The sequence below is a fragment of the Polyodon spathula genome, chromosome 5, assembly GCF_017654505.1.
Source record: "Polyodon spathula isolate WHYD16114869_AA chromosome 5, ASM1765450v1, whole genome shotgun sequence".
In the NCBI taxonomy this organism is placed as follows: domain Eukaryota; kingdom Metazoa; phylum Chordata; class Actinopteri; order Acipenseriformes; family Polyodontidae; genus Polyodon; species Polyodon spathula.
Genome location: NC_054538.1, coordinates 72751981 through 72775548, shown reverse-complemented (window position 1 = coordinate 72775548; position 23568 = coordinate 72751981). Strand labels below are relative to the sequence as shown.

General features: G+C 40.1%; 1 protein-coding gene across 1 annotated transcript in view; it reads right to left on the bottom strand.

Moving 5' to 3' along the window:
• The window catches only part of ascc3 (activating signal cointegrator 1 complex subunit 3), a 260436-nt gene that overhangs the window by 154863 nt on the left and 82005 nt on the right, over positions 1–23568 (bottom strand). The window contains exon 10 of the mRNA XM_041251261.1: positions 12971–13135. Coding sequence (XP_041107195.1) covers positions 12971–13135 — 165 coding nt within the window. The remainder of the gene's footprint in view (positions 1–12970; positions 13136–23568) is intronic.

Sequence of the window (23568 nt, the reverse complement as noted above, 5' to 3'; positions counted from 1 at the left end):
ACTTTCTGAACTTTCCTCCAGTGTTCATCATTGCTTTCTTCCGTAGCAATATGCAAGAATCTAAAACATGATATTAAAAACCGGAGCAATACATCAATAGCTGCCATTTTCAATCAAGCAATCTTTATTTTATACAGCGCCTTTCATAGTGGCCCACCATCACAAAGTGCTTAAGATACCAAGATGCCTTGCAGGATATTGTAAACATCCAGTTCACAAACCATAACTAACTTGCTAACTGCGTTGTGAACACTAACAAACCTGGTCCTGAAAAAAAATGAAAACAGACCAAAAAAAAAAAAACACACACAAAAAAACAACTTGCATCCAAACCAACTTGTTCCCTTTGCTCGCAGATTAGTGTTAACAGAAAGTAAATTAATGCATTGTTTCAAACTAAACGAACCAGACCAAGTCTGTTTGAAAACGGACACAGTCAGAAAGCAGTCTAACATTGGTTAGATATTGTGTTTCTTTTATTTAAACATTTGAAGATTGTTGTGTTTTGAACAAAAACTAATTTGATCAGAACAATGTTGACTCTTGACTCTTTAATAAACGGTATGCAACAATCCATACATGTATTCTGGTAAACTTTTACATTTTATTCCTCCTATTTTGTAGCTAATATTTTTACGCTGGATGTTGTGGTAAAAGGTTGCAGTCACTAAAGTATTCTAGACAGAACATAATTCGAAATTAAAATAATAAATAAATAAAAATACTAAGCTGATGGTCAGTTGTATAAAACTGAACTAATTCAGTATGAAGACTTCAACACAGCAGCCAACAATAATGAATATACTCTTAAAAACTTCTTGGTTTCAAAATGGCTTTTCCTTTCATACTTGAATGAGTCCTAGATACGACTCTTTATACCTGAATAGAAATGACTCCACTGTTTTTTTTTTCTACAAACTACTGTACATTTAGAATACCAATCAGCTAGTCCAAGTGCAAAATACTCATCTGTGAACAGAAAGTAAATTTCTATCAAGGAAGAACATTTTGTTGAATCCTCCAGAGGACTATTGAGAATAAAAAGAAACCAGAGCAGACCCATATAGTGGGTCCTCATATTCGCCCAATAAGCACACAGCAAGTGAAAGGTTAAAAACAGGAGCGTATGATGCATGTTTGCTGACGGAAGTTTTCGTGTTCACCATTTAGAGTGTGACGGACAGATAGACAGACAAACACACAGATGCAAGGACGGATGGACACGATCAACGCATAAGTCACTATTGCTATTTTATTTATTTTAAATTAAAATATTTACCAGTATCTGTTGAATGCTGTTGAAAGAAAATGCACCACTGAACAAACCAAACAAGCGGCATCATATACAGTGCAAAGAACTGCTGAATGTTATTCTTAGAAATTATAATACCTAAAGACAGTTAAGGCAAGGCAGTTTTCATTTCCTTTAAAATTAGATGCAATATTTACAACCCTGCCAAGTATCACTCTCAGGACATTAGTAAATGACTTTGTCAATAAATCCTTGGCTCAGTAAAGCTAATTGATTGATATACTTTTTGTATCTTCTTTACAAGGACAGCATTTTAAAGTCACACAAAAGTGCATCAATTAAAAGACCGGTTGTAACAGGGAGAGATCTGTGCTGACTCTGATGGCGTGTTCACGGGCTGCAGAAAGAGGGCGGCAGTCGTCCAACAACCGCCTGTGAGTCATGGCAGTGACACGGGGAGGTGGGAAAGTGGGTGTGTGGACTTTCCCTCTCTCTGCATGGCTGAGAGGCGCGTCTTGGGAGATTGTTAGCCCTATAAATTAACGCTCTGTTGTTTCCTCAGGTCTGTCCTGTTAAAACACGCTGAGAGTGCGGAAGAGCTGGTCAACGACCGAGAACCAGTGGGAGAGAAAGAAACGGAGGTTCAGAGCAAGATATTGAGGGCGGAGAACCCTTGGGCAGACCCCTGATTAGTATATCAGAGCAGGCTAGTGCCGGCAGTGTAGGACGGTGATCCGGGTCGCACGGGCAGCGGCGACCGGGATATTGCTGCAGAGTGCAGCACCTTTTCTTTGTAGTTTTTGTTACTGTTTTATTTTCCCTGTTTCTTTGTGCCTTCTGTTTTGAATTATTGTTTCGAAGCACCTGTAAGGGCGCCGGTATTGTGTACCATCGCTTGATATGCCCGTGGTCCTTTTGCCAAAACTTCGGGGAGAGAAACCAGCCCACCGAGGTGTTGGACGTGCAGGGAGGTGGGCCACCTCGCCCGGGACTGCCCCGTGATGGAGTGTGACCTCAGCCGACCAGGTAGGCACGTTCAATTACCTCAGTCACTTCAGCACACGGGTTTTGTTATTCCTGTGACAGTGGATGGTACAAAAACCCAGGCTCTCCTGGATTCAGGGTGTGGTCAGTCTCTAGTACAGGAGAGCCTAATCTCACCGGGGCATAAACGTATATTGGGACGGGTGCATATTAAATGTATTCATGGGGATGTCCGCTCCTATCCCAAGATCAATGTGTGTATGACTATTGGCCAGCAGGTGACGCAGGTGCAGGTAGGATTATGTCCTTGATTGCCGGTACCAGTAGTTCTGGGACGGGACTGTGAGCAGTTTAAAGATTGGTTGGCTGCTCTGACAGCCCCGTCTTCTTTATTGGCTAAGAAAGAGGAAGTAATTGGAGAGATTTTTCCCTTTCGCGATCCAGAATGGTTTTGCCATAGATTTAAACCCCGTAAAACTAAACGGGAGCGCCGGATCGCTAAGAATGAGGGCTGGCAATGGAGGGAGTCGGAGAAGTTTCAGGTGGGGGCGGTTGGTGAAGAGTCCGGGGGGAAGGTCGCGGAGCCAGCGCAGGGGTCTGGCTCGGCTGCCTCTGCTCGGGACCGACCTGACCCCGAGTTGGAAGCCATGGGAGCTGATTTCTTAGCTCGCTCCCGTGACTTCCGACTCGAGCAAGGGCGTGACGACGTGCTGGGCAGGCTCTTTGACCAAGCAGCGGTGGTTAATGGTCGGGTGGTCGAGCCCAGACGCGCCGCCACGTACCCCCACTTTGAAATTGATCGAGACCTACTGTACCGTGTTGATAAATTACCCCAGACCGGTGAAGTGCGTCATCAGTTGCTCATTCCTCAGCCCTTTAAGGAGGATTTGTTGCAGCTGGCTCACGCTATTCCCCTGTCTGGTCATTTGGGAAGGGATAAAACTAAAGCAAGGCTTGTGTCACGGTTCTTCTGGCTGGGGCTGGATGGCGATGTTAAGCGGTTTTGTGAGCGTTGTGGGGAATGTCAGAAGGCCAGCCCTAGAGCCGTTCCACGAGCCCCACTGGTGCCTTTGCCCCTAGTGGAAGCTCCGTTTGAGCGTATTGGGATGGACATAGTTGGGCCACTAGAAAGGAGTGCGGCAGGATACACCCACCTACTTGCCATTCTGGATTACGCTACTCGTTATCCAGAGGCAATTCCCCTCCGATCTATGTCCGCTAAGTCTGTTGCCAACGAGCTTGTGAAGGTTTTCTCCCGGGTGGGGATTCCCAAGGAGATACTAACCGATCAAGGCACCAATTTTATGTCCCGGCTAATCCGCGGAACATGTAAGCTTTTGGGAATTAAGACCATTAGGACCTCGGTGTTTCATCCTCAGACCGACGGTTTGGTGGAACGCTTTAATAAGACCCTTAAGAACATGTTGCGCAGGTTTATTCGTAGTGATGTGCGTTACTGGGACCAGCTGATTCCTCCCCTTCTCTTTGCGATCAGAGAGGTTCCCCAGGCTTCCACGGGGTTTTCACCATTCGAGCTGCTGTATGGGCGGAGACCCCGGGGCGTGCTCGACCTGGTCAGAGAGATGTGGGAGGAGCAGCAGGACAATTCGACCAATACCGTCCGGTATGTGTTGGACCTGCGCAAACATCTTGAGTCTGTGGGGAAATGGGCGCATGACAATTTGCAGCAGGCGCAGCACAGACAGGAGACACAATATAACCGAGGAGCCCGGTTGCGCACATTTCAGCCGGGGGATAAGGTACTTCTGTTATTACCCAGTTCTGAGTCGAAACTCTTGGCTAAGTGGCAAGGACCCTTTGAGGTTACACGCCAGGTTGGGAAGGTGGACTATGAGATCTGCCAGCCGGAGCGACGGAGAGAGAAACACATTTACCATATCAATCTCTTAAAGCCTTGGTTGCAACCAGAGGCGTTGTTAGTGGCGCATGCAGATGACGTCACGGACCTGGGACCTGATCTTTCTGTGTTGGCAAGAAAAGGATCGGTACAGATTGCTGAGAATCTGACACCAATGCAGAAATGTCAGGCTCACGGTCTGGTGGCGGAGTTTCCTGACGTGTTCTCTCCCGTCCCGGGGCAGACTCGAGTAGCCCATCATCACATTGATATTGAGCCGGGGGCGCTAGTTCGCCAGAGGCCGTACCGTATACCTGAGCGTAAAAGACAGGTAATAAAAGCGGAAATTGACGAAATGCTGAGACTGGGAGTAATAGAAGAGTCCCAAAGTGACTGGAACAGTCCGATTGTTTTAGTCGATAAGCCAGACGGGTCAACTCGATTTTGCATTGATTTCAGACGAATCAATGAGAAATCGAAATTTGACGCTTATCCAATGCCCCGAGTAGATGAGTTGCTGGAGCGTCTAGGCACGGCTCATTTTATGACGACACTGGATTTAACGAAGGGGTACTGGCAGATACCCCTGACCCCGGAATCTAGAGAGAGGACGGCGTTTTCGACTCCCTTCGGGTTGTACCAATTCAGGACCATGACCTTTGGGTTGCACGGAGCACCCGCCACTTTTCAGCGGATGATGGATCGCATCTTGCGGCCCCATCAGCAGTACGCCGCTGCTTACATAGATGACGTGGTTATCCACAGTGAGGATTGGCCGAGTCATCTGTGTAAGGTAGCGGCGGTGCTGCAATCCTTGCGGGAGGCGGGGCTCACTGCTAACCCAAAGAATGCCATTGGGAAGAGTGAGTCTGAGTATTTGGGGTATCGAGTAGGGGGCGGCCAGATCAGACCGCTAGTTGCTAAGGTGAAAGCCTTGGCTGACTGGCCGGTTCCTACAACCAAAACCCAGGTGCGCTCTTTCTTGGGACTAGCGGGTTATTATAGAAAGTTCATCCCGAGCTTCGCTACGCTCGCTGCTCCCTTGACAGACCTCACCCGGAAGGCTGCCCCAAATACGGTTCAGTGGACGGAGTCGTGCCAGAGGGCCTTTCTCGCCTTGAAGCGGAGGCTGTGTAGTAAGCCAGTACTATGCAGCCCGGATTTTGGTAAGAGGTTCACCCTGCAGACGGATGCGTCAGAGACAGGTCTCGGGGCAGTGTTGTCTCAGGAGGTTCGGGGAAGCGAGCACCCAGTCCTGTATATCAGCAGAAAGCTCCTTCCCCGCGAGAAAAATTATAGCACCATCGAGAAGGAGTGTCTCGCGGTAAAATGGGCAGTCGAGTCACTCCGGTACTACCTCCTGGGGCGACACTTCACCCTGGTTACAGATCATATCCCCTTAGCATGGCTTCACCGGATGAAAGATAGCAACACCAGAATCACACGGTGTACTTGGCCTTGCAGCCCTATGCCTTCAGGTAGTCCACCGAGCAGGAAAGCTGCATCAAAACGCAGACTTTTTCTCTCGGGAAGGCATGGGGGTGTAGGATTTTCGAATGAACCGGTGGTGTCATTCTGAGGGGGAGGATATGTAGCAGTGGGAGATCTGTGCTGACTCTGCTGGCGTGTTCACGGGCTGCAGGAAGAGGGCGGCAGTCGTCCAACAACCGCCTGTGAGTCATGGCAGTGACACGGGGAGGTGGGAAAGTGGGTGTGTGGACTTTCCCCCTCTCTGAATGGCTGAGAGGCGCGTCTTGGGAGATTGTTAGCCCTATAAATTAACGCTCTGTTGTTTCCTCAGGTCTGTCCTGTTAAAACACGCTGAGAGTGCGGAAGAGCTGGTCAACGACCGAGAACCAGTGGGAGAGAAAGAAACGGAGGTTCAGAGCAAGATATTGAGGGCGGAGAACCCTTGGGCAGACCCCTGATGAGTATATCAGAGCAGGCTAGTGAGCCGGCAGTGTAGGACGGTGAACCGGGTCGCACGGGCAGCGGCGACCGGGATATCGCTGCAAAGTGCAGCATCTTTGTAGTTTTTGTTACTGTTTTATTTTCCCTGTTTCTTTGTGCCTTCTGTTTTGAATTATTGTTTCGAAGCACCTGTAAGGGCGCCGGTATTGTGTACCATCGCTTGATATGCCCGTGGTTCTGTTTACCATCGTTGGTAAATCAGACCACGGACCCACAGCGCCATCTGCGGAACTAAAGAAAAACCAGCACCCTGAAATAAAACTGGGCACCTGTGTGGTGTTGCCAAATTCACCTGTCTGTCTCCTGTGTCAGTGAATTACCCACCACCCTTCCACACCGGTATTTAAAATATAAAGGTTTAAACACCTTGGTGTAAGATGTGCCATAAATCACTACATAAGAGTGAATGGCAATAAAGCAAAGTAGGAGTAATAAGAACATAAGAAAGTTTATAAAACTAGAGGAGGCCATTCGGCCCATCTTGCTCATTTGGTTGTTAGTAGCTTATTGATCCCAGACTCTCATGAAGCAGCTTCTTGAAAGATCCCACGGTGTCAGCTTCAAAAACATTACTGGGGAGTTGGTTCCAGACCCTCACAATTCTCTGTGTAAAAAGGTGCCTCCTATTTTCTGTTCTGAATGCCTCTTTATCTAATCTCCATCTTTTTTCAGGTCGAAAAAGTCGATCTTGGTTAGAGGTTTGTAAATAACTTCTTTAATTTCTTTGAGTACTAATGGGAGGATCGCATCCGGCCCAGGGGGCTTTATATTTTAAGAGCTCCTAGAACTTGTATCTCTGTTATGCTAAAGTTATTTAAAACCAGATAGGAACAGGTCGACATATGGGGCATGTTGTCTGTATCCTCCTTTGTAAAAACCTGTGATGAGTAATCATTTAATATATGTGCTATTTTTTTCTTTTCATCTAAGATTTTACCATTTGTATCTCTTAGACATTTTACCTCCTCTTTGAATGTTCTCTTGCTGTTATAATATTAGAAAAACTTTTTGGAATTGGTTTTAGCCCCCTTAGCAATGCTCATTTCTATCTCTCTCTTGGCCTTTCTAACTTCCTTTTTGACTTGTGTTTACTATTTCTGTGTACTTTGTTCTTGGTCCCTTTTAAACACTGTAAAGTGCTTTTTTTCTCTGCCTTTTAATTGATCTATTAAACCATTTTGGAAATGTTGTTTTAGATTTAGATTTGTCTACTTTTGGGATGTAATTGTTCTGCGCCTCTAGTACTACATTTTTAAAAAACAGCCATTTTCAGTGGATGTTTTGTAATGTTGCTTTGCAAGTGGTGTTTAAGCATGGCCTATAATACATAAACCACATCACACATGTTAAAATGAAATGGAATACATTCTCAACACAGTATCTGTTAAAAACATACAGCTAAGTACACAGGATTAGTTACATGATGCAGAGCGATTAACATTTATAGCTCTCTGGTGCATATTTGAAACTTCCACAGCTTTTACAACACAACAAATCTGACAGTACATTATAAATATCTAATGTATTGAGAGTGTACAACAGAACTGGTAAGAAGGTGGACAATAGGGTCCCCCCTTCCCAGCATGCTTGGTAATGTTGGATATTTGAATACGACCATCAACTGATAATGTTTATACTCATCCCTGAATATCCAACACAATTGTTTTTGAGCAGAGTATTTAAACATCTACATCTGAATCTGGCAATATTTCAATACAGTCCATTCTCATTAGAACAAACTGAGTAAATGGATTTCCTGATACTATGACTTTTCTATATGGTTCCAGACACATTTAGCAGTCGCTTACTATAAATGAATTCTTATAATACTAATTCACTTAACAAGAATGTCTCATCTGTGCAAATTATTTTGGAGCCCCCATCCTGAAAACGAATTGCCCAAGTTCAAACAGCCATGTGGAGGTGTTGAAAGCAGGGGACACTGCATCACAGTACAAGAAAAGGAAAGACCCTGCATATTTCAACATTCCCACAAACGCTTTCTCAACCAATCTGAAACACCAGGGACACAATAATACAGGTCAATGAACAGCAAACTGCAGATGCAAGTCATCAGCTTTCCGATTATGCTGATTTAAAAACAATGTTTGAAATGCACAGGGTTTTTTGTTTTTTGTAGTAATGTTGCATTACAGATGTTCACTAGTACAGTACTGCACTTGCAATATCTTGCAGTAACTTACTGTTGCTTTTGCAACTTTTTTCTTCTTTCTAAAACTTTAATTATAACCATATTTTCAACAATTTTATTGTACTGTAATGAAAACTGACAGTGTGTGAAACTTCAGGAAAAACTGAGTGTGCATTTGACTTACTGATAATAAGAATTACACTCAAAGTTTCTGAACATTTGGGGGCTCCCGAGCGGTGCATCCAGTAAAAACATTTGGTGCAGATGTGCCCTATAGCCTGGAGATCGCAAGTTCAAAACCAGGCTATGTCATTGCCGACCGTGACCGGGAGTTCCTAGGGGGTGGCACTCAATTGTCCTCAGCTCACCGTGCACCAGCGACCCCTGTGGGAGTCCTGAACTGCATTGTGCATTATGATATCAATCACGGATTAAATTGTGCCTGTAGCACACTTTTAACAAGGAGTGGTCTCCACTGCTTCTTCCAGAAATACACTTATCCAAGATACGTTTGTGGTACGCCCCAACACTATACCTGTTTCCTCAGTTATAAGAGATGTGTTTTGTGTTTCCTCAGACTGGATTTTCTTCACTCTGAAACTTTCAAAAAGACTGTCTGTTTGAAATACAAACAATGTAATGTAAATATTTGTTTGAATTGAAGCACATGCAGATCACTGGTGTTCTCTCCAGACAGGTAGCTTCAGGTTATGAGGTAACAGTAGAGAGTGTTCAAAAGCCAGATATAATCTGCTCCACAGGGCCCAATTTACAAGACAAAAAAGAACACTGGTAGAAAGATCAAAATAATATAAAATCCTATTTAAATCTGATACTCAACATGTTTTGCGTTTTCATATTGAAAAAGGAAGAAAAAAAAAATCTCCAGGTATTCTCTGTACCATTTCTAGTTTTATTCTTCATAAATATACTAGAAGTTTTCTACAGGGATTTGTTTTCCTGCTGGGTGTGGGTATACATTATTTATGAATTCAGGATTTTAGAATCCTTTTCTCTTTCTTTTTTCTATCTCCAGAGGCAGCATTCTTGCTTACCGTGCTTCAATCAATAATTCACGCTCTTAAAGAAGTGAATACCCTTCAGTACTAAAACCTTGACATCAGCATCGCTGTGAGCATATAGCTTAAATCAAATGCAAAATAGAAATGCCATTTCATATTTATACTGTTGTCTGATGTTTTGTTATAGTAAATGGTCACTGCATGAAAACTGTATCAATGTCAGACTCAGACAATGTATGTGGTGATAATCATGGAAAAAAAAGTATTCCTATACATTAAGTATCAGGTCCTGACATATACTGTGTTACTACTCATACCATGCTTTAAACGTTTGTAGGTGCACAGATTCTACTGTAACATGCCCCTCTCAAAATGTTATTCTCCTTCCTCTGACTTGTGTTTGATGTGTTTCTTTTTCTATAATAAGTGTATGGTGGGCTGAAGGAACATATGAGCTGCTTCTGTGTGTATGCCAGCCTTGCTTTCAAGATCTGTCTGCATGATGAAGCTCAACTGAAGAATTTAGAATAAAATATCTGGGGAGGAAATAAAACCACTGTAACCTATGCTGAAGTTTCTGGTTGAAATATAGTAGACAATTAAACATTGACATCTGGTGTACCAGTATGAACTATAGAGAATTAGGGAACACAGCTGGAAGCATTTACATTTACAAAAGCACTGTAACAGGGGAGATCTGTGCTGACTGCCTGGCGCATGCATGGTACTGCAGGAGGGGGGGCAGCAGCCTCGTAAGATCTGCCGGTCAGTCATGGCAATGACAGGGAGAGGTGAGGAAGAGAGTGTGTTGGCTTTCCCTCTCTCCGAGTGGCTGAGAGGCAGGCCTTGGGGGATTGCTTGGCCTATAAGTACTGCACTTGGTTGTGCATTCAGGTGGCCGTGATTGAGAATACACAGAGACACCGGCGGAGAAGGCCGGTGTAAACATAGCCCAGGCAGGAACACCGGTGGTTGGAACAAGCAACCAAAATCAGGCAAGCATGGCTGAGGAAGACAACCAGCCTTAAATAAACTGATTATTAAAATATATGGTTACATACCCGAGGGGACGTGTGTAGTGATAGGGGAACCTTGGCCACCCCAGTGTATAGTGAACAGCGAAGCACAGAGGCAGTAGGGGTACTGCGTAAGCACCACTTTTGTTTTCTAGTTTTCTTACTGTGTTTTATTTTCCCTTTTTCTTTCACCTTTAGTTTTCATTATTCTTTTGAGCGCCTGTAAGTGCATAAGCATTGGACTGTACCGGTACTGGTATTACTGTGGACCTGACTACTGTTGTCAGTACTGAGGCCACGGACAACATCACCCTCTGCCGGCTACAGAGAAAAAAAAGGAAAAAAATAAAATAAAGAAAATCATAAAAACTGGGCACCAGTGCAGTGTTGCAACGAAACATTCTGTAATGCCTTTTAAACCAGGAATAATTCTGGTCGCTCTTCTTTGCAGTCTTTCTAGAGCAGCAATATCCTTTTCGTAGCAAGGTAACCAGAACTGAACACAATATTCTAGAGGAGGTCTTACTAATGCATCGTAAAGTTTTAACATTACTTTCCTTGATTTAAATGCAACACTTTTCACTATATATCAAATCTTGCTGGTCTTTTTATAGCTTTTCCACATTGTCTAGATGGAGACATTTCAGAGTCAACAAACTCCTAGGTCTTTTTCATAGATTCCTTCTTCAATTTCAGTATCTCCTATATTATATTTATAATAATTTGTATTGCCTTAGTGCAGTACCTTACACTTGTCTCTATTAAATGTCATTTGCCATGTGTCTGCCCAGTTCTGAATGCTGCCTACATAATTTTGAATGACCTTTGCTGCTGCAACGATGTTTGCCACTCCTCCTATTTTTGTGTCATTTGCAAATTTAACAAGTTTGCTTACTATACCAGAATCTAAGATATTAATGTAGATTAGGAATAGCAGAGGACCTAATACTGATCCCTGTGGTACTCCACTGGTTACCTCGCTCCATTTTGAGGTTTCTCCTCTAATCAGTACTTTCTGTTTTCTACATGTTAACCACTCCCTAATCCATGTGCATGCACTTCCTTAAATCGCTACTGCATTCAGTTTGAGAATTAATCTTTTATGCAGGACTTTGTCAAAAGCTAATTTTCCATATTGGATCTTATAGTTAAATATAAACTTATTATCACAAGTTTAGTTACATTGTGACAAAAAAAAAAAAAAAAACTGCCCAAGCCTTTCAGAAAGTACCAAAAACAATAATTTCATACAGTATATAAAAAGCAAAAGCCCCATATAGGTAATTTACCATTTTGGATCGTATTATAGTTTACATAAGTTTACATATAATAGAAGTCGGGCTTATTGGTCTGCAGTTACCTGGTTTGGTTTTGTCTCCCTTTTTGTGGATGGATATTGCGTTTGCAATTCTCAAGTCTGTTGTAGTATTGGAAAAACTTTTTAGAATTGGTTTTAGCCCCCTTAGCAATGCTCATTTCTATCTCTCTCTTGGCCTTTCTAACTTTATTTTTTACTTGTGTTTGCAGTTCCAAGTACTCTTTCTGTGTACTTTGTTCTTCGTCCCTTTTAAACACTCTGCGAAGTGCCTTTTTTCTCTGAATATTTTTTTTTTTTTTTAATTGATCTATTAAACCATTTTGGCCATTTTGTTTTAGATTTAGATGTGTCTACTTTTGGGATACAATTGTTTTGCACCTCTAGTACTACATTTTTTAAAAACAGCCATCCTTTTTCCGTGGATGTATTCTCTATTTTACTCCAATCTACTTCTATTAGTCTCTGTTTCATTCCTTCATAGTTTGCCTTCATAAAATTGTAAACCTTAGCTTTAGTCATTACTTTTGGGGTTTTAAAAAGCACTTCATATGAGATCATGTTGTGGTCTGAGTTTGCCAATGGTTCTCTGGCCTCTATTTTAGTTATTCTGTCTAGATTATTTGAAAAGACTAAATCAAGGCATGCCTCCCCTCTAGTCGGTGCCTTGACAAATTAGGTAGCTAGTGCCTGATAGAACTGTAATACCAGTGTTGTATTTGATTTAAAAATGTTAAGTTATTTTTCTTGTTAAAAAATTACTTGAGTTTATTTATTTAAAATAGCCATTTAAAAACGGACCAGAAAAAAATAACATTATACCGCGGTATGACGATAACTGTGGTATATTTTTTGACGGTTTCCTTACCGTCAAAATTTGGTACTGTGACATCCCTAGTGCACACCCACTAATATTGTATGTGTCTCCATCACTTTCGGATAACCAAGTTTTTCTTTTCCTGCTTAAGTGTTACTAGCACCTGATTTGCTGGTCCCATCCTGACTACCAGCGAATCAGTTTTGAAAATGCTTTGCAAGTACGCGCCCTCTGTGTATTCGATGTAAACAAAAAGCACACCGACTTGAATCCAGAGCAGGACGATAGGCTTGTATTTCAAATCCTGGCAAACAACATGTAAATAAATTACAATCATTGATATTTACTCGAACGATTATATTTTGTGTGCCCAATTAATCGATTGCTATTTGGAGGCTTGACTGACAACCCTAAATCAGAAACACCAGACATGGTACGATGCACTATATGCTCCTTATCTTTTTTTTTTTCTGAAGGTGTTATATAAGAAAATGTACTGTATGTCTTGCTGTTAAATATTTAAAAAAAAAATACAAGAAAACACACCATCATTCAAAATTGATAGTTCGAATCAGCAACTCACCTGCCGAAGGGTTCTTGCTACTAAACTCTCCAGCACTGGTCCTCTGTCTTCATGTAGGAGATGCACCTCATCCAAGATTATCAGCCTCACAATTTGAGACAAAGCTACATCCCCAACACTCTTTCTGGTGACCACATCCCATTTCTCTGGAGTTGTAACCAGCATCTAAAAAAAACACAAAGAATAAGGTCACAGTCTGTCAGTTCTTCCTTGGATATACTCTTGTCTATTTTTGACTATGTACAAGGTTTTCTCTTGAAGGGTAACCTGTATTGGGAAGAGTGACCAGCTTAGGTACAACAGCTTTGTTAATACTTGGAAAAATACTTTACCTTCTTATTCCCTCACAATTTCTGGATTCAAATCTTCACTTCATTGGCCCATTTAAATACCAGGGACATGCAGGACTGTGCATTGTCATTAAAATACAATCACTTAAGGTTTTTATTACCACTTTACATTGAAGTGTTGCAGACTACTGATAACATCAACTTTCTCCAATCTGATCAATAAAATAATACTTTAATACCAAGCAGATTGGATCTCTGCAGAAAGCAGTTTTTTTGTTTGCTTTGTTTTCATTGTTTCTTACAGTCACAGTAGGCTTGAGCTGTCACATCAATCCATAGTGATAGCATAATACCTGAAACCAGTGTTCAATATCAATCAGACTTTTCAAGATGTAGCAGAACAATGCAAGAGAGAGGGTTTCAGCATGTTCCTTAAAACTGTAAAATCAACACTGATGACAACCAAACACACAAGGGGTCGATGCACAGGCAAACACAGCCAGTACGGAGGAAAGCTGACCTTTAGCTTGCACCTACGACAAGAGCTGAACACAGAATTACAATCAAGTAGACGTCAAGTTTAAATTCGGTTGTCTGCTCCCCTCTGTAATCGGGAGACAGCAGCCTCTGAAGAGATGTCTGCCATAGTGGCCCTCTTTCACAGTAGAATTCCTTGTGCACCAAATGAAGAATAACATCCTGAGGTACACCATGCCTCATATAATGAAAATAAAACTGAGATCAGTTACAGTACAGCAAGATCATGATAAATATCATTTAGGATGTCATCAAGAAAATGTAGACATATTAGACTTGGTGCTAGATCTTTAAGCATCACTGCAGTACAATATTCATTTTATATGATGTGGACATTTAGCAGTTAATTTATGAGTGAAACTGAGCCAAATAACAAAAATTGCCATGTCAGATTATAATCCATTCTAGATTTGTACGTAATATTGTGTTACAGTTAAACAACCTACAGCAGTGGTGTTCTCTCCCAAATATCTCAGATACCTATGAAAGGAATATTCCTGTAGGCCAGGGTATTATTTCGTTTTTATAAACCACTGGAGTTATTACATGCAATTCTTGCTACCTTCTTGCTACTCTAAACTACAATTTGCCACTATCATTTCATCATTATAACCATTAAATACTATACCAGCAAAAAATATGAAAACAACAAATGACTTACAGAACTGTGTGTGTGTGTGTGTGTGTGTGTGATTTATTTGCCCATTTTTCCTCATTCAGACCTTTACTTACTAAATACCTTATTATTCCTTAATAGATAACTGTCTCTTCTTTAAAAGGGAATGCAGTCCAATTGGGGATGGGGAGTTTGTTGCCGGATATACTCACTCAGACTACTTGCTCACTAAATATCTTGGTATCCCTGAGTAGATAATTGTATCACCTTTAAAAATATTCTACACATTTTAATAATCAATCCACCGCAAGTGGTACCCTAAATATTATTAATTTACTAACAATGCTGAATGACTTGGTGGAGCATTTTTTTCTCCTTAGTGGTGACTGCTGCCAAGGCTGACACAATACAGTATATATACAGTGGTTTGTAGAAGTATTCACCCCCTGCCAATAATGTAACATTTTGTTGAATTACAAAAAACGTATGCACAATTTTTCAAACTAACTTTTTTTATTCAAAGCTGCTGTGGTTAAACTGAACACTGTTATATGAGGAGGAAGTTAAATGTCAGCAAAACTTGCAAAGAAAATGTACAAAATGAAATTTACTAGTTGCACAAGTATTCAGCCCCTTAAGTACGTACTTGGTAGAAGCACTTTTTGCAGCAATTAATGCTATGAGTCTTTTTGGATAGGTCTCTACTAGCTTTATACAGTAGATGGTGACATTTGTGACCAATTTTCACAGGAAAATTGCTTCAGTTCTGATAAGTTTGTTGGGGATCGTCGAAGGACTGCATTCTTCAAGTCTTGCCATAAATTTCTCACTGGATTCAAGTCAGGACTTTGACCGGGCCACTCAAGAACATGAATTCTCTTCTTCAACAACTCCAGTGTGGCTTTGGCTTTGTGCATTGGGTCATAACATGATGCTGCCACCACCATGCATGACAGCTGGGATGGTGTTGACTGGGTGATGTGCAGTGTTGGGCTTGGCTAGACACAGCGCTTGGAATTTAGACAGAAAAAGTTAGATTTTTGTCTCGTCTGACCTCAAAACTTTTTTCCATATGTCTGCAGAATCATCTATATGCTTTAAGATGAGGGTTTTGGAGTAATGGCTTCTTTCTTGCAACCCGTCCATACAGGCCAGCTTCGTGTAGTGACCGGCTTATTGTTGATGTGTGAACACTGACTCCCACCTCAGACACATCTCTCAAGGTCATTGTTGGCTTCAGAGTGACATCCCGAACGAGTTTCCTGCTTGACGGGTGGCTCAGTTTGGGAGGGTGACCTGAACTGGGTAGTGTCTGGGTGGTATGATGCATCTTCCACTTCTTAATGATGGACTTCACTGTGCTGAGAGGGATAATCGGCGCCTTTGAAATTTTCTTGTACCCTCCTCCTGCTCCTTGCCTCTCTACCACTTCATCCCTGACTTGTTTTGAAAGTTCCTTGGTCTTCATGGTTGCTTTGTTGGATCATTATGTGAGTTGCAGCTTGAAAGTATTTATATACCTTTGGGAAATCATCTACGTTAAACCACTTTGAGTACACACAGGCTGAAACCATTTCACCAATTGTGTGACCTTTCAAACAAATCATTTGCACCTGAGCTGATTTAGGGCTGCAGTAGCAAAGGTGTTGAATACTTATGCAACTGAGATTAATCTGTTTTTCTCTGTAAATATTACTCATTTATATTCTATATGCATTTTTAACTTTATCACTGTGGAGTAGTTTGTGTAGATTCTACAGGTAAAGTCTAATTTGAAAGCATCGTGGTGCAAACAAAATGTGAAAACTTTGCAGGGGCGGTGAATTCTTCTGCAAACCACTTGTCCTTGGCAGTGAGCCAGAGCCCTATTTATGAGGGTAAAATGAAGAGAAAATGTAAAACCCACTCATTCCTCCTTGTTATTAAGTGGATCATATTTGGGGTACCACAGCGACTGTGGGAGAGACTGTTCATTCAAATGTTGAGAAAGTAGCAGTTATCCAGAAACTGCTTGCCAAGAAAAAGTAGAACATTCTGGGGCACTATTATACTGTAAAATATTGTGAATGTTTTTAAATACCAAGGTATGTAGTAAGGGGTCGTCTGAGTGAGGAAAAATGGGCAAGACAATCCCCACCCCTAGTCTTGCTGTAAATCATTTGTTGTTTCCATAATTTGTGTCGGTTTTGTATATCATCTCATCTGACCACAAGGTCTTTACAGAATATCTACATACATTTCTAAAATATTTTGGTGGATTATTTTAAAGCATTTTACCAAAGTTTGTTGACAAATACTGAATTCTAAGCAATTCCTTATCAGTATTTTTTCCCAGCTGGTCCAAGTGAGAGAAAATTCCCATCATGGACTTTCTTTAAAAGTAGTTAATTAAATCCCAGCTATAGCTTTCACTTAAATCAATCTGAGGGGCAATCAAAGAGCAAGACATTTATAGAAAAAAGGCATGCTGCGTTAATACAAATTATTTATAATAATCTACATCGAAGCACTGACATTTTGGTGTGAAGCCAAGATGTTGTCCTTAATTATGGAGTATCTTTTTACAACAAATGATGCAATCTTTTCATATAAGAATGTGCATGCAAAGGCTTCATAAATGGTTTACTGTATATACTTGTATGTTTTATGTACAGTTCTGCAGCAGAATGCTAGACATAGAGGGGTTTCTCTGATGCACTACACAGAGCCAGTCATTTCAAATTTGAGGTACGGCCAAATGTGTTTGTGTAACCAATTTGTAAATAGAAAATAGTTTTCAAAAAAGTAATGTGAATACATAAAAATGCTTATTCCTGAAAGAACATCATAAAATGTACCACTGCTAATAAGAAAGCTTAATTAACCAAGGAAAACCTTTAACAGTTGTCCTTATGCACTTGAAGATCAATCAGGTATGTTAGAATTACAACAAAATGCCATTAGCTATGTCCTCTCAGAGCACCGAGCTGTTGGCACTATGAAATACAAATCTGGTACTTAATGCTAACATTTTATTTTATTTATTCTAAATGTTCTACAGTACACCAGTTGACAGAAAAACCCTGTATTTTGTATTTCAATCTGCAGTAAGAAAACGTTATCATAACCCTGGTTCCCTGAAATAGAAATTTAACCATTACCGTATGGGCATTTACCTCTTCACCCTTTGCGGTTACAATTTTCCCTTTCCGATCAGATGTCGGACCCTGTCCGATTTCATCAAAAAGACATCAAGCACAGGTCTCTAGTTGTTTTTTCTCCAGAAAATGTTGAGAAAACCTTTCAATGTCCGAGTGAGACTGATACGAGCCACAAAAAAAAGGGCTGGATCTGGGCAATACACATAGCCTCTGACATAAACCAATAAGATAGCTGCTTCCACATTTAGTGCTCAAATAATATCAAGGACATTTGCAGAGCTTTTTGAGATGTTATAGTAATAAAATAGTGACTTGGATCTCATTATTGATCACATTGTTTGGTGATAAAACGAGTGATCAGGAGATGATTTATCAGTATGCACGACTATGAAGAGGTATGTGATAAATACAGCGAACAAGGAGTGGGGTGGGGCTGGAGATGCAGTACTGAGTATCCTGTGATATGCAGTGCCTTTTAAACCTGTTTAACTGTGAAAAAAAGATACAAAGTTGTTCGCAAAGCCCGTGATGCAGTCATGGCCTGCCCCCAGAGGGCATAAAAGTACTGAGCTCACAGATCTCAAGCCTACTGCAATCATGGACGCAGCGACCTTTAAGGTTAATGGCTTCATTTGTATTTCAGGGAACCAGGATTATAATAACCTAACGTTCACGTTCAAGGACAACATGTAACCATTACCATATGGATGAGATTATCTAAGATTATGAAATCCAGCCATTGTTTTTTTTTTTTTTTTTTTAATGCACCCCAGTCCCAAATGTGTGTGTGTGTGTGTGTGTGTATATATATATATATATATATATATATATATATATATATATATATATATATATATATATATATACACACACACACATACATACACATACACACACAATAAATGATGCATGAGGCACTTATTCGCATTGAATTTTAAATAATCATGTGGTCTTTACTAGACATATAGTGGTTTTACTAATGAATATGGCTCCTTGTCAGGCATTTCCCGTCTGTCAAATTGTAATAGGATTTTTAGCACTTCCACTGCAGGCGTATCAGAAGTTTATCATGTCACTACATATAATTCGAGGATTTTTACTGTTTTGCAGGCACATTAATCCGAATTTCACCATGTCTAAACAGTTTAATGAGACTGCTTGTTTCCAAGGTATGCTGTGATCTACATTTTTAAAAGATGCTTGTACAGTACAGTGATTACAAAAAAAAGTTGTCAACCAGTAGGATGAAATTTAAATAGTCTGCAATTTATATATATATATTTTTTTTTTTATTTCTGTGCAAGTTACATGGAAAAGAAAAAAAAGGCATATACAGAATTCTGAATGTACTGAAAGGGAAATTAATAAATGTGACTAATGTACAATACAAAACCAAACTAAATTGAGTCTCACTAGTCTGTGTGAAGCACTGCCTTTTGCAATCTTTCCAGGCAATGTCAATAACACGGCAAGGTTTAAAGCACTGCATAAATGACAGCCAAATAAAGCTTTATTTTAATTATAAGGATTTCTGTTTTGCACAAGTCTACATCAGCAACTCTGATGGAAAAGAAGCAGGAGACAAGAAAATAAATGAAATAAAAATGGTTTTCTTCATGTATACCATAAATTACCTAATAATAGCCTATGCTCCATTTAACAGCCATTTTGTCCAACGAAACCTATCAATTGCCTGGACCCTAATAAATGGATGCTTTGGATAGTAAATTAGCCCCCCATCTGTGCCTGGTATCTCTATAAAACCATGTTTACCATTTTGATTTCTGACACACAGACACGGAAATCTCTGATCATACAAATACTAGTAAACAAGACAATATTCTGAATTTACAGATTTAAAAGTTTGTTTTACAAAAAGTAAACGAAGTACTGATGGCTCTCATAGCTAAGTTCGTCTTTTCATCACCATGGTAACAATGGCTTGTAGAATGCAGTTTTCACTATCCATCAAGGGGAAGCAGGAGTGACAAGAGGAGGCAGACACCAGGATTATAGCAGCACTATTAGGACTTGCACAAGTTCTGACCTATGCAATGCCCTGCACTGCTAAAAGTGCTCAGATGATACAATAATTCTAGATGTTAAAATTACTCTCTTTTTATGCCGGTTTAATAAGGCGTGCCATGTTTATTCTTTCAAAAACACATTACACATGTAGTTCATATTCAAGCTTTCTGCTCCACAATGCATATTCTCTCTGTATCCTTGTCTTGTGTTCAGAACATACAAGTGTCACATTCATCATATTTGCATTCTACAGCATGTAATCCTGATTTGGTTGACTCTTTTCTAAGTCGTTCAATCTGCTTCAAAATGCAAGCACAGTACCTCAGGGTATATGTCATGGTCTGGGGCCTTTCCCACGTGCTAGATATCTAGAGAAACCGACTAAAGGATTTGTTTAAGGATCAGAGCAGCTTGTGCCATGTTTTTTGAAATTCATAGAGGTTAACATTCATACCTACGCTTTCTCAGTGGTGTGGTTTACAGTCCTAATAAGAAACAAAGAGAAAGTATATGACTCGTGCACATTTTCCTGAACATTCACCTCACCAAAATGCCTTCTACGGTTTTCTCCAATAATTGCTTATGAAACACAACGTTGCAGCACCACCTGATTCAGAGTGAAACAAACAGTTATGGGGAGGGGGGGGGGGGGGGGGGGGGGGGGGGGGGGGGGGATTCTCTTTGTTATTGTAGCTAAGTACAGAGACTCTGCGAGATCCATTTACTCTTCACTTTCACCACTCCTTTCAGCACAGAATTGTCTCGAAAATAAAGTGTCACATTTGCTTAATAAAATGGAATTCATGCAAGACATTTCAATCTGCCTCCAATATTAGGGCATGGCGAAGTAGAAATGGGTTAACGCTCTAGATTTTTACTGTCAGGTTAGATTTCTCCCTCCTTGTGTAAATGGTATTTTTGGCAGAACAACAGGAATTATTATTAGGCACTGTTCCAATTTTAGCGCCGCTGTTGAGAAAAGCAAATAGCCAACGCGCTTGGATATCCCAATCACAGAAAAAGGTCAACTCTTACTTCTTTTATCAAGATTTAACCACAACAAATTTATCTGATGAAAACAAAAAAAAAATCATTTGATATATTGTAACTTGAGAGGTCCCTTCTCAAATGCTTCTGTGAAACTAAGTGAATAAAAGAAACAGCAAGCCAACAGATCTGCAGCTGTATCTTATCCAAGCACATTATCGGGGGTTCTGAATGTGTGTGTTGTCAGTTTCAGAAAAAGTACTGTCAAATCAAGATCTATTGTTTAACAATATTGCATTGTGAGAAAAACTATTCCTAATACAGGAATAGGAGTTGAAGCATCTGGTGTCCTATTACTTTTTAGGAAATCCATTAAACTTGACATTATCAGTACAGATATACGTTAACCATGATCCTGTATCTCGGTTAATATTCACCATTCAGTTCTCCTCTAATTGCACAGCCCTTCCCAGCCTGTTTAAGAAATTGCTTCTTAAAACAATTAGAATTTCAGTGTTCTCTCTGGACAATGTAAAGAAATAATGATGATGTGTATTTGATTGATCTGGAATAGGCAGATAAATGCAACCAGACAACAGCAGTGGTAACTTTTATCTGTAAAGTTGCACACACGTGGGCAAGAATGTCATAAGTGCAATGTCTCCTTTCAACTGTCACTTTAAAATGTACTGTCTGACAAACTGCATTCAAATCTAAATTATTAAAAAAAAAAAAAAAAAAAAAAAAAAAAAAAAAAAACATGGATACAGAAGTCACAAGAAATGTTTTAGTCATACCTGACACTATGGGTTAATGTAATTCAGCTATACTTATTGTTCACTTGAGCGTTATATACTGTACTTCATCAGAATTAAAAAAACTTAAATAAATTAATAAATGAGATAGATAAATAAAAAACAAACAAACAGAAAATGCTGTTAACCAGCAGTGGAAAGCTTCTATCCAATTAAACTCAGATAACACTGAGTAAGTACATAAGAACATAAGAACATAAAAAAGTTTACAAACGAGAGAAGGCCATTCGGCCCATCTTGCTCGTTTGGTTGTTAGTAGCTTATTGATCCTAGAATCTCATCAAGCAGCTTCTTGAAGGATCCCAGGGTGTCAGCTTCAACAACATTACTGGGGAGATGATTCCACACCCTCACAATTCCCTGTGTAAAAAAGTGCCTCCTATTTTCTGTTCTGAATGCCCCTTTGTCTAATCTCCATTTGTGACCCCTGGTCCTTGTTTCTTTTTTCAGGCTGAAAAAGTCCCTAGGGTCGACACTGTCAATACCTTTTAGAATTTTGAATGCTTGAATTAGGTCGCCACGTAGTCTTCTTTGTTCAAGACTGAACAGATTCAATTCTTTTAGCCTGTCTGCGTATGACATGCCTTTTAAGCCCGGAATAATTCTGGTCGCTCTTCTTTGCACTCTTTCTAGAGTAGCAATATCTTTTTTACAGCAAGGTGACCAGAACTGCACACAATATTCAAGATGAGGTCTTACTAGTGCATTGTACAGTTTTAACATTACTTCCCTTGTAAAAGTAAAATGTATATGAACAGACAGATATATAAATAGACACATTAAAATGCTCTCTGCTTTTTTCTTTCTTTTTTACTTATTCACAAGAAAGTGAAAAAGGAAATGGTTTCAAAAGTATTGGCAGAACTGTGATATAATTAAAAAAATATATATTTAAAACTGTCTCATCAGCAGCCAAGGACGAGGGCAGGAGAGGCAGATGAATGCACGAAGTACCTGTGGAGGCATGACAGCCACAAGGACTGCACTTTCTACACAACATGCCCATCAAATGGCACCTGCCGCTTACTGAGTTAAAGAAATGCTTGGGAGAATTTGCTGTATTGCATGAAACAGCTGGAGGAAGGGTGCAAGATAGAACAAACCACTCCAAAAACCTTCCAATGAGTGCATCTGAGGATGAAACCATGACCTGCATCAAGCTGTTGTTGGAACACATCCATGTAGTGTGCTGATAATGTCTTCGACAATTCGCAAGATGCCCCTTTCTGCTGTAACATGACGAAGTAACTAGATTTGTTTAATATATTTTAGACATGCATGCACACATAAGCTAATCCCTTGGTACACGTTGTTCTTGAAAAGTACTCAAACTGACATAACATGAGACCCTTATAATGATCATTTGAACCAGAAAGCACAGATTGGGTCTCATTCATGTGTTAGATCACTATGGGGACACAAGAGGGGTTGAAGATAATGCAAATCTTATTCTCTGGCTCCTGGGACATCACACATGCTGGACTGAGGGTAGAGCAATAAAAGGAGAAGTATTACAAGATGATCCGTAGGGATAAACATTGTTGGATGACTAGCACTGTGGAATAAGAATCACAAAGGTTATCAGAAAGGTTACCAAGAAGCTTTGAGGAGCTGCTAATGGTGGAAGTTGCTGCTGATCGCTTCTGTCTCATGAGAGAGATGTGGTTTATATTTTGTTGGAGCATGTGGTTGATATTTTACACTTGTAAGCACAGGAGTTCTCAGATAATCTTTTACTAGTGTTACTTCAAGAAATGTTTTTAATAGAAGTGTTTCCAATGAATTCCCAAACTCAAGCAAAGCTAACCATATAATTTTTTTTTTATATATATATATATATTATTCAAAACTGATTTCCTTTAGCAACACCAATTCATGTTATTTACACATTTTGTTTGTTCTATCTTTGCAATTTGCAACAATGAAGCAGCACAGATTGTGTTACAAAGATGCACAACAGGACAGTACCAACAAAGAGTAATTTCTGTATCCAGATGAGTTATCACACAGTAGTACAATCTAGTCACTTCAAAGATGCAACTGCTGGCTGAATATTTTACAGTTAATAGAACATTTAAAAGAGGCCTCCAGACTATCTACAAATAATATTTACTATATAGAGGTATAATTGGGCTGTTACTGGGAAAAAAAAAATATATATATATATTTTTTTCTTCTTCAATGA